The sequence below is a fragment of the Condylura cristata genome, unplaced genomic scaffold, assembly GCF_000260355.1.
Source record: "Condylura cristata isolate star-nosed mole 26May11 unplaced genomic scaffold, ConCri1.0 scaffold00005, whole genome shotgun sequence".
NCBI classification, from domain to species: Eukaryota; Metazoa; Chordata; class Mammalia; order Eulipotyphla; family Talpidae; genus Condylura; species Condylura cristata.
Window position 1 is genome coordinate 59,848,066 of NW_004567106.1, and position 12,377 is coordinate 59,860,442.

The following is a 12,377-nucleotide window of genomic DNA, read 5'->3' on the forward strand; positions in this document are numbered from 1 at the left end:
AAGGAACTTTTGCAATATCATGATATTCTCACTAGCATAAGAGTCTTTACATATTTCAAACTAAAACAAGCATTTTTGTAATGTGCCAAAGGGCAATGTCTCAGATGTAGCTAGGACCCTTGAGGAATATCACGTACATTCAGGTAAGTGTCACCAACCAGAGGTCTGCAGTTATGTAACATGGAATGATTAAAGCATTCTGAACAGAAAGTCAGCTCCCATCCATGGTCTCATCACAGCCCCCTCCCCCAACGTTTTTAAACTGTAGAGATCTGCAGAAGGCGCTACTTCATACATCAGAATGAAGACATCTCTTGTTCACCAAAAGCACTGCCCCATTGTCATGTCAATCTCAAAACATGTCCAACCTCACTTGGGTGTTCTTTAGAGGTCGTCGTTCACCCTTGTTCAAACCTGGCATGACCCTACTTGCCTTAAAAGATCGCAAGCTAAAACACGGTAATAGGATTTGTTATTAACCTTCCAGAAATGAAGGCAGTTAATATATAATGAGCTAGTTGGGTATTCTTACATTCATACTAAAACTCATTATTAAAGTTTTTAGTTACCAGACTAGTTTATCCATAATGTCAGAAAATAACAAGATAACTTCATGCAATTACAAGATAAGCGACTATGCTTGGGGAGAGACTACCTAGGCCAGTGATCACACGTGAACAAAGGGAAAACAGACCAGGGTTGCTTGTCCACATGCTCACAACTGAGCCCTGAAACTACAGCCCCAAGGAAGTGGAGCACAGTTGCGGCTGTCTTCCAGGGCCAATGCCTCATCGCCCACAACTCACAAAGTCTGGACCATTTCCTGGTTCTAATTAATGCTGACTACCAGTCAATATGAATGTGGTGTTCTTTCACAAATTTCTGCTGAGCTCTTCAACCTAAAAGGACCCCCGTTTCTGGACATAGCTAAATAAATTCTTGGGCCATACAGGAACACCCATCTGAATATTTCCAAGAGACAAAGGAGGTGGATCATGGAGTTAGCATTGTTGAAACTATCAAATCTGAAACTCAGCATTTTTCTTCTTTATCTGCTACAGCTGACATGCCTCCCTTAATACTGTAAAGAAACTACTGTCTATGAGACTCTTAGTGATATCCAGCTGTTTCAGAAGCAGGACAAAGTCTGATTCCAAGGTGGATGGAGCAATACTGAGTTCTCATGCTTGTAGACAGTAGCTGTTGGCTACAGTGTTGTGTTTCTCTGCATATATGTATGTATAAATAAATGATATATATGCATATCCTGTTTGTGCAGCTACACTAAAATGTCTAGAGAAACAATTAGCATATACTAAGACAACAAAAACATAATTTTAAGACACAATTTAGCCAAATTTGGATTGTTTGGAGAGATTCACAAGTTACCTGAATGAAAAGAGGAATGGAATAACTATTTCCAATATAAGAAAGCTTAAATTCATCTAAATTCATTAGAGGAATGGAATAACTATTTCCAATATAAGAAAGCTTAAATTCATCTAAATTCATTAGGTGTCATACTATCAAATATAATTTATGCTCTGAAACATTTCTAAAACACTTTCTCTCTCTTGTCCCATTCTAACCCCAGAATCCCAGAAACACTCTTCATCTCTGTTATGGACTTCTGGACACCAGTAATTTTCCAAGTGTTGATTCCCTCCCACCTCCATCACCAGCAAAATAAGGCTAAAAGGCCCTCCCTGGTGGCGCAGCGGGTTAAAGCACAGCACTAAGAAGCTAAAGCCACTTCTGCATGAGTTCGATTCCCACCTGCCCTGGAGGTGACCACATGGTGTGGCAGACCTCTCCTGACCTGCCCGCTGCTCCCCTCAGCAGTGTACTTCATCGATCTGCCTGTTCTGTTCCCCACTCTGTCTTTGGTGAAGCCTCTCGCCGCCCCTGAGCCTCTGGCCTGTATCCCAGTTCTGTATGCATAAATAAATAAATCTTTAAAAAAAAAAAAAATAAGGCTAGCAACCCTAAGCGTGAAATTAAAATTGTAAACTCCCATTTTATGAGAAAGCTTTCTTCTACTTTGTCCACAACTTAATCCACAAAATAAGTCATCAAGTCAGTGGAGAAATGACTAAATGAAAGCTGGAGAGAAAACTGTAATTTACAGGAGTCAAGCATGCAAGGGCAAGGGGAGGGGTAAGGGAATTAAAGATGTGTTAGAGTGCAGGGACCTGGCCTTTCAGGAGTGTGGGGTGAAATATCAGCTATGGATATTTTGGAAGAAAAAGAAGACTGGAAAATAGAAGAGGAGCTTATTAAAAAGCCTCAAATAAATGAATGAACTTTCTTTTCCACTGGTTTTTAAAAGTACAGTTGCTTTTGAAACTGAAATCTAGATCTGTTGGCTGCATTTTAATTTTTTTCCAGCTTTTATCTTTGTCTGGAAGAACAGGAAGGGATTAAAAAAAAAAAGATGCTATCATGCAGGAAACTAAAATGAATCAATTTTGTGATGGCATCTGCTACTTTCCTTTTAATGTCACAAGAATAACAGTAACTCCATACTGGATGGATAACTTCATACTGATGACAAGCATCTTTACAAAATTACCCATATTACCTATAATAATTAGCTCTCTTGCAAGATTAATATAAAATTAAAAATTACTGAGTGATTAAGCTACAATTATATCAATTTTGAGCTTTCTGAATGAACAAACTGTATGTATATTTGGAAAGAATAATATAGGAGGAGAACAGAAACAATTCATCAAATGAACCACCCCAAGTCAATTCTGCATAGGGGAGGAGAGCAGGAGAACTAGGACACTAAATTTATTATAAATCCAGTTACCAGTATAAACCTTAGTTTCCAACTGGGAATTGCTACAAATATGGATAGTCACTGCATGGTGCATGCACGGGGGCAGTTAGCTGCAGTGAATGTCGCCTGGAATTCCCTGCTTCTCACCATATCCCACAGCTGAGAAACTGAAACAAGTTTTAGTGGTCAGGCTAAGCCTTTTGCTTTTCAGTCACTGCCCGTGACAACACGCCAACTTTCTCCTATTCATTGTTCCATATTATAGTAGATACTTTTGTCCTTTGAACAGAGATTCTCTTGAAAATCACTATAGGAAATGGAGTGATTCAGAAGTCACCAATTATAAACTAACCTTCAATGCCAAGGGCTTGAATAATTTGTAGCAAAAATTCAGTTCAGCTCTCCAGATCAGGTAAGACAAAAAGAAGCTTCTAAGTTATCTGAACCAACCATTTCTATCAATGGTTTATATAAATTCTATTTACCTGCTCCTAAAAACTTGCCATAAAAGAAATGAATTTTCTTGAGAAATAGTTGGGGTTTGAACAAAATGTCAAAATAATTCCCCTATGCAGGCTATATTTTTGAATATACTATAGCAATATTATTTCTGTACCTACCTGTAAAGTTAGTGTGTCCATGATTTTATATGATGAAATGTTTCACTAAACACATGTGATACAGAAATAAGTGTTTACTTTGACCAGTATAGTTTAGTTCTTGTTACTCACTAAACACTTTGCAAGGTAATATGAGAACATACTCTAGGTACAACCACTTTGGAAAACAGTTCCACAAGTGTTTAAACAGTTACCTTATAAACCCAGCAGTTCCATGGCTAGATACACACTCAAAGAGAAATGTAAATCTATGTCCACATGACCATGTGAGCAGGGATACTTGCAGAGGCATTACTCATGATAGCCAAAAGGTATAAATAACCGGGCTCTCCCTGGTAGCACAGCGGGTTAAAGTACAGCACTAAGAAGCTAAAGCCACTTCAGCATGAGTTCGGTCCCCACCTGGAGGTGACCCACATGGCACAGCAGACCTCCCCTGGCCTGCAGCCTGCCCGCTGCTCCCCTCAGCAGTGTACTTCGTCAAGCCACCTGTTCTGCTCCCCACTCTCTCTGGTGAATCCTCTTACCATCCCTGCACTCTCACCTATACCACAGTTGTGTATGCATAAATATTTTTAAAAAGGTGTAAATAACCAAAATGTTGATCAACTGGCAAGTGGATTTAGTGTTATCTATCTGTACAATGGACTATCACTTGGCTATAAAAGCTTCAAATTATTGATACATTGCTTCCACATGAATTTTGAAAACATAATATGCAGTAAAAAGTCACCAAAAAATTTCCATTTATACAAAATATCTGAAATAGGCAAATCTAGAGCTATAAAGGAATTAGTGGTTGCCTAGGTCTGAGGGGGGAGGTGAAAGGGAAGGGTGTTGGCTTAAGAAGCTCTTTTTGAGGTAATTAAAATGTTCTAAAACTGTAGAAATGGTTGTATATATCAGAATATATTAAATCAAAACCTATCAAATTATATACTTCAAATGGATGAGTTTTTTTTTTTTTAAGATTTTTTTTTTTTTATTTGTACAGAACTGGGGTACAGGCCAGAGATGCGGAGGGTGAGAGGGTTCACCAGAGACAGAGCGGGGAGCAGAACAGGCAGATCGACGAAGTACACTGCTGAGGGGACCAGCGGGCGGGTCAGGAGAGGTCTGCCACGCCATGTGGTCACCTCCAGGGCAGGCGGGAATCGAACTCATGTGGAAGCGGCTTCAGATTCTCAGTGCTACGCTTTAACCCGCTGCGCCACCAGGGAGGGCCCCAAATGGATGAGTTTTATGTATGTGAATTATAATTCTATAGTTATTAAAAATCTGAGCTATGCAGTTTCTGAGAATCAGCAAACCTCTTCCACAAAACTTTTGTGGTCAACAGAAAACATATTAGTTAAACTAAGGATCAGTTTACTTTATTGTAATTGGAACCAGCTTGTAGTGTTTTGTTATGTGCATTTCTAAAATGTGAATGTAGTTTAAGAAAATGCATCATTACATCAGATATTCCAGGCAGCCTGCCATGAGGCATTTTACAAAAAAAAAAAAAAATTCCATTTAATCACCTCTAAGTTTATGTTCTTGTCACTTCATCTCCTGTAAGCTGTCATTTCCCTAAAATTTCTCATATTAAATAGTACTGGGCATGATTAACTCACTCAAACAACAAATTATTTGAACCCTATTATATATCAGGTACCAGGAAGTTGCGTGTGCTCTCACACACATACACATACAACCAAATCCCTACTCTGGTGGAGCTTACAATCTAACAGGATAAGATAAATAATAAACCAGTACTGGCTTTAAAAACAGGACGCTATGTAGCTAGGAAAGGAGGCTTCACTGAGGAAGTGATGTTTGATGGGAGAAAAAAAGATGCCAGCCTTACACAGCTCAAGGAGGTTAACTCCAGGCAGAGACAACCTTTTTGAATGGCAGAAATCAGAAGTGAGGGAATAAACTCTGTGTCGCTGGTGACCAACTTTCCACCGTGATTTTCATATACCGTCTAGTACAAGGATGCCTGGCAAGTAACTTTTAACAACTGTGGCTGAAATAAAATGTCTTATGTACCTTTAACTGTTAAAGGGTCTCACAGCTCTTCAGTAAGACAGGTTTGCTCCACTCTAACAGGACCTTCTCCTCTATTCTTGTACCTGTGAGCAACTGTTTTGTTTTCTGTTCCATTCATTCTTTCACTGAGGTGAGACACTGTACTATGAGTGCAAAAATTAAAGATGTGTGCCCACAGCCTTTCAGACAGGAAATAGTCTAGTAGCACAAAAATGTAGGCATAAAACAACAAATAGAAGGTAGGAAGTAAAAGTGGGCCACAAAAGAGATTACTTCCAGCTGGAGCATCAGAGGAAGCTTCATGGGGTGGAGGCTTGAGAGAGTCTGTGAAGGCTGAGGGTTTGAACATGTAATGGAATAGACTGTTGTCTTCCTAATTAATCTGAAAGATATTTTAAAATACTTTTAGCTCCTCACCCAAGTTACAAGCTCAGGGGAAGGCAGCCTGATACTCCATATGTCTCTTTGGGATATTTAGCATAATATTTTGCAGACTTGGGCATTTCTTGCATGGATTCACTGTAATAGATAAGATGTCATTTTCACCTTTGCTCTCAATGAGGTTTTGGTCTTTAAAACAGATGATCCCCTAAATCTCTTACTATATCATCTTAATAAACAGGGGCATCCCTGAGAGTTTTCTCCACAAGGAAAAGATACTACAAATAAACATGTATATGATGTTCTGAATACAGTATAATGCAAGAGTTTTGCTTATGTATTTGTATGTCTGCATATGTACATCACTATATCTCAATTTCAGAATCTCACAAGGTTATTTTAAACTTCACTGCCAAACCAAAGCTTCTACTTCAGAGGAAAAAAAACCTTTTTTCACTGATTCAACTTTCCCATCCAGGTTCTCAAAATCCCATTCCATTCCCAACAGAACATCTTTAACGTGAAGAAAGCCAAACATTTTTTTCAAGCAGTGTCTCAACATCTCATAAAAAAAAAAAAAAAAAAAAAAAAAAAATTCCATGGCCAAACTCACCATAGAGAGCTGTCCAAGTTTGATTAATTACATCTAGACACACAGTTCCTGACCTGAAACAGATGGAAAGAATGGCATTTTTTTAAAAATTAGGAAGTTAGTTGCATGTATCTGGCAACTAATTTTACTCATCAAGAAAAAATACATTTAGAAAATTAAAAAAAAGAATCCCAATTGGAGGAAATATGATGAAAGCAGAATATATATAAAGTCTTAAGTGTTTCCTTACAAATCCAAAGGGCAAAACAGTGACTATATAGAGGAAAAGCCAGACAACACCTTAAAACAGGTCCTGGGTACTGGCAGCCAGGTCCCCCAAGAACCCATAACCCTAAGGAGACCAGATCTCACTTTGTGGTTTTCTGGCTTTAAGTTTATACCCGGAGTCAAGTTATAAGGAAACATAAGACAAACCCAACTTGAGGGGTAGAGCATAAAATAATTCATCCACATTCTTCAGAAATGTCAATTTTATAAGAAGTTGAGGACCTGTTTCAGATTAATATGACAACTAGATGCAAAACATGATCCTAGATCACATCCTTTACCTAAATGGGAAAAAAAAAAGGCTAAAAAGTACATTCCCAGAAAATGGCAGTAAAATAAGAAAGTACTGCATTAATATTCAATTCCTGAATCTGATGACCATCTTGTAGTTACATAAGCGCACATCCTTGTCAGGATGACTGATTAATGGAAGTATTAAAGGACAACAGGGCGTGATATTTATATACAACTTATTCACATAGAACTCAGAATATCTCAGATAGTAGGTTAATAGCAAAATTTAGTGCCATGACAAGGCAAAACTGTAGAACAAATACAGGTTTATGTTCAACAACATCAGAGTTTGGGAGGCACAGCTATCATGTATTAAAGTATCACTAGTGAAGCATCAGAATGAAAGAAAGGGCTAGTTAAGACTCATGAAATGAAACTACACTCATTCATGTTTGCTTTAATCTTAAGAACTGAGAAATACATTAAGGGCTGAAAATAGCTAATCTGCATACTGAAAACAGATCTCCAAACTGTGTCTAAACAAAGAGAACAGAGATGTAGAATGTTACAATCCCAACTGATTCCAAGGGAATTAAAGACCCATTCATGACAACGGAAAAAAATAAACAGTCCAATAGCAGAATTCCCTGAGATTCTACAGTTAAAGTGACTATTCAGATTATCCTATCTGCTGATAATTGGGGTTTTATAATAGAGAGACGAACTCTAACCAAGAGAGTTGCTGCTAAGATTTAAACATTCTTAAATAGTTACTTACGCTTCATCAATGTTGGGATGGAAAATTTTATTCATGAATCCTGTAAAAAGAGATGTTAATTAGCAGCAAACAGTATTCAGAGGAAAAAATAGTTTTAAAGTATTTCAGTATCGGAAACCATTTCAGTATTGGAAATAGGCGATAATACCCATAACTCAATACTTTCCATTTTAGATCTTTGATTACTGATTACAATATTCTCTTGACAGTGTAGGTTAATTAAAATTTATCAGTTCTATTAACCAAATAAACTTTGAGAGCAATTCCACTTCATATACAAAATAGTTATAAAAGGTACTTGCCAAGAGAAATTTATAGTACTAAGTGATTTATTAACTAGTGCCAGGGAAAAAGTTGAGTTATTCTGACTCGCCTCCCAAAAGTTTTATTGTTTAATCTCTAAATCTGGAGGTTCTGCTTTGAACTTCTCCTTCTGAGCCCACACACTGATACCACTCCTCTACACTGCGCAGAATGCGAATAAAGCTGCTGAAATGCTAAAGGCTGCCGCTTCCAAACCACAAAGAATTTCATAAGAACAGTGACCAAATCATTTCCTTTAGCTTCAGTCTACTCATTCCAGGAAACCCAGTTTTCATTATATTGGGACAACTAAGAAATTGACTCAAGGGTTAAAAAGCAAATTTGTGAGATGGCTGTATCACAAGGAGTTGAGGTTTTTGGTTGTTTTTCAAGATTTATTTATCTATGCATACAAGAGCTGGGGTATAAGCCAGAGGTGTGGAAGTGAGAACATTCACCAGAGATAGACTGGGGAGGAGGACAGGTGGAGCCCCTTTAAGTACACTGCTGAAGGGAGCAGCGGGCAAGACAGGAGAGGTTTGCTGCGCCAGGTGGGTCTCCCTGGCTTGGGATGAAACTTGCACTCATGCTGCATGCAGTAGTTGTGACCAGCTCCACAGTGCTGAGACTTAACCCCTTGTGCCACCAAGGTAGCCCATAGGAAGTAGAGTTTTTTGAATTATTCCAAGAAAATCGAGTGCAGACTTTAACAAAGACATTGATATTTGAATATCAAGGAGAAATTCATCTCTAAGGTAAAATCAGTGATTTAATCAGTTTGTGCAAATGCAAATGGCAGTATTCTAGAGTACAGATTCATTGACAAAGCTGTCATTTTGCCTCATTCCCTTTAGGGACTTCCTTGCTCTGTTTCATACTTAAGTTCTCCCTAAAGTGACCATCATGTCACAACTTCACACCACCACTCCTCCCAATCTCTCACATTCATTCAAAATATATTTGGTCAACACCAATAAGTCATGCAATGTGCTTGTTTGGGGTAGAAAATAACTAAGACAGTATACCATTCTCAGAGACGTCGCTGTGACAGTGGAATGGAGACATGAAGAACTGCAATATGCATAGTTAACAAAGTTGGGGGAGAACGGGAGAGGGGAATGACAAGAAAAAGCAGAGAACTGGCACTCGAGCAGGAACCTCAAAGATGAGTGGTGACCAAGGTCATGTATAAAAACAATCTAAGAAATTTTTCTAGACTTAGAAACAGATAAGGGCCCTCCCTGGTGGGTCAGGGCCTAATGGGCTAGGATGCAGCACTGCAAGCTAGCCACAGCCTCTTCAGTATGAGTTTGATCCCCAGCTCGGGAGCTGACCCACATGGCGCAGCAGACCTCTCCTGTCTTGCCCACTGATCTCCTTAGCAGAGTACTTTATGGATCTGCCTGTTCTGCTCCCTACTCTGTCTGGGGTGAATCCTCTGCCCTTGTACCTCTGCCCTGCACCCCAGTTCTGTATGCATAAATAAATCTGGCGGGGGGGGGAGGATAAAAATACAAAGTCTCGGGTATCTTGGTCCTCCAAGTACTAACTATGATTCTTATTTCTGGTTTTTAATCCTTGTATTGAAATAGCTTAGTATTTTATCTATTGCTTTCTAGCAAGTTGATGCAGTACTTAAATTTTTCTGTTGCAAAAAGTCTTGTGTCCAAATACTATTTCATATTCATGCGCATTAAGGAAATTAAAGATGCTCAAAAGTCTAGATCTTAAAAGTATATAAAGATACTATATTAATATGCTAATGGGAATGGTCACATTTTAATGTTTAGAGAAAAAGCAGATTAAAAATTCCTATGCCATCCAAGAAAAACACAAACACAAGCAATCAAGAAGACCAGTGAGAATATTTGTGGCAGCACAGTTTATAATAGTCAAGAACCAAATTCAACCCCATGAGCAAAGACTGGAGAAACCCAAGGACCTCCACATACACGGAGGCCCAGACAGCAATGTCATGACTTGCTCAGTATATACCAATTCGAACTGCTCGACAGCTGAGGGGGGAAGAATTGCAGGTCTCTCCAAAGCGTGGTATCATTTAAACCAAACAAAGCAATAGTACATATTCTATGAAGTAGCCAGCATATAAATCTGTACCTCACCAACACATACTAAACGTATGAAAAGTATTTGGTGAAGATGCAGGGCTAAGATCCTGGGGGGGGAACAGGGAGGAACAAAGAACAGGGAATGGTGATTAAAGATGAATTTATCTCTATCACTATTACTTTTTAAAAAAAGATAATGTGCCTTTTAACTTGCTCCATTTTTAGAAAGTATATACACAGTAAGAAACTGGAAGCAAGTATGTATAGATGTTAACAATATTTAATTCTTCATTGTGGGAGTATCTTCTCTATTATTTTTCAAGCCACACCACTGACATCCCCACCCATGAACCTGAATGAGGATTAAGCAATGTAAAATGCTAGAAGTGTCAACAGCATTCAGCTCTGAGACTCCATTATTCCTACTACTTTTCTAACTTTCCAAAATTTCTACAATGTATAGTAACTAAAAAACTACTTTCAAATAAAACATGTATAAGCAGTAACAAACATTCTAAAGTATACCTGATTATACACAGATTATCTAGTGCTAAATCCCCCACAGAAAAAGATAACACTAAAATCAAGTATTTCTCATATCTTAAACACTTGTTTAAATAATACAAATTCATTAAAAAATATCAGGAGAGCCTCAGGCTTTAAGGTATATTATTCTGAAAATTTAAATATACACGAGTATACTGCTGTTACAATTGTCAAAAAACTTTCTGATGAAAGTTTACTATAAGGTATTTAATCCAAGAGACTAGTGAGAAGCATTTTCCTTGAAGTTATAATTTAAAATCCCACACCTCTGGCAGCAGGTTAAGGTGCAGCACTATAAGCCAGCTGCACCCACTTCAGCATGAGTTAGATCCCTGGCCCTGGAGGTGACCCACATGGCACGCAGACCTCTCCTGACCCGCCCGCTGCTCCCCTCAGCAGTTTGCTTCATTGATCTGCCTGTTCTGCTTCCCACTCTGTCTTTGATGAATCCTCTCGCCGCCCCTGCACCTCTGGCCTGTACCACAGTTCTGTATGTGTAACACAAATAAATCTTTAAAAAAAAAAAAAAAAAAAAGATCCCACCCCTGCCAGAATTCTCATAAGTAGTGAAGCAACATCTATGGCAAAAGTCCGCAGTACTGACCAAAAAGTCACTGGAGAACTCTAAAAAACAGGAGTGCTATGCTAGAAAGTAGCAAGTATTATAGAGAAAAACACAGCAAAGAAAGGGACTCAGAAAGGCATGCTTGGGCAGCGGGGGGTGACAATTTTAAAAAGGGCGGTAAGGAAGAGCTTCAGGAAGGGCCTCATGGAGGAAAGGGTGAAGCAGGAATCCGTCATATCGAGGGGAATGTGTCTATATAGCATGAACAACAAAGTACAAAGCATGGTGTTTGAAGATCAGCAAAGGGACTAGTGAATGAAAGACTAGTAGTGAGATCAGAAACATGCTGCGCACTTGTGGGAGCTAGTAAGTGCTAGACAGTGATATATACAAATCCTTTAAAATGCTTTTCTTAAAAAAAAAAAGTGAGTTGGGGAACAAGCTTAATCAGAACACTGCACCTCAGTTTTGGGGAAAGAACAGTGTGAAGTTGGCACATCTCAAAACTCCTTCAGCAAGAATGAAGCATCAACAACTCTGATGTAATAGGGAACCTCAGAGGTGTGAGTCAACAAAACAGTATTGTAAAAGAGCTTTTAAATGTATATCAAAATTGTCTGTCGGATTCAGGTGCTTCCCTTTTTGTACAAGGCCTGGAGATAACATTTTGATCAATATAGTTTCCACACAGGTTTCAATTAAATCTAGCTTTTGGCTTGGCTGAGTCCAAGAGTTCACTGGAGAGAGCCAAAAAAGGCCCTGGTAAACATATTCTTTACTAGCAAGTGGGTTGGCACTCAGTCCCCAGAGTCACTGTGTGAAGGGAGCTAGAGGGCAGAATCGGGCTGGAAAAAGCAAAGTACTAACAGGGACATGGATTTCCAGTCCCAGGTCTGCTACTGCCTGCAGGTTGTTGGCAAGTCACTGCACTTCTGTGGACTGGACTAGATGAACTTCAAAGTTTCCACCTTGATGCTGTTTCCAAAGGGGCTGTCAGCTTTGAGGGGAATGTCCAATGGTTAGGTTCATAAGGGAAAATTAATTCTGCGAGGCATAATTTTTAGATACAGAAGTATTCTAGAGAACACAAAGCTACCAATATGCTAAGAATAGTGGAGAGACGCAAGATCTGCTTGCTGACTTCTCTAAAGTAGACAGAAACAGTTCATAAACTTTGCATTT

The 12,377-nt window shown here is 38.8% G+C and overlaps 1 protein-coding gene across 1 annotated transcript in view; it reads right to left on the reverse strand.

Moving 5' to 3' along the window:
* UBE2H (ubiquitin-conjugating enzyme E2H) overlaps window positions 1-12,377 on the reverse strand; it is a 98,257-nt gene that overhangs the window by 15,880 nt on the left and 70,000 nt on the right. Inside the window, exons 4-5 of the mRNA XM_004677037.2 lie at window positions 7,713-7,752; window positions 6,434-6,486 (exon numbers count right to left, since the gene is read on the reverse strand). Of these exons, the coding sequence (XP_004677094.1) occupies window positions 6,434-6,486; window positions 7,713-7,752 (93 nt within the window). The remainder of the gene's footprint in view (window positions 1-6,433; window positions 6,487-7,712; window positions 7,753-12,377) is intronic.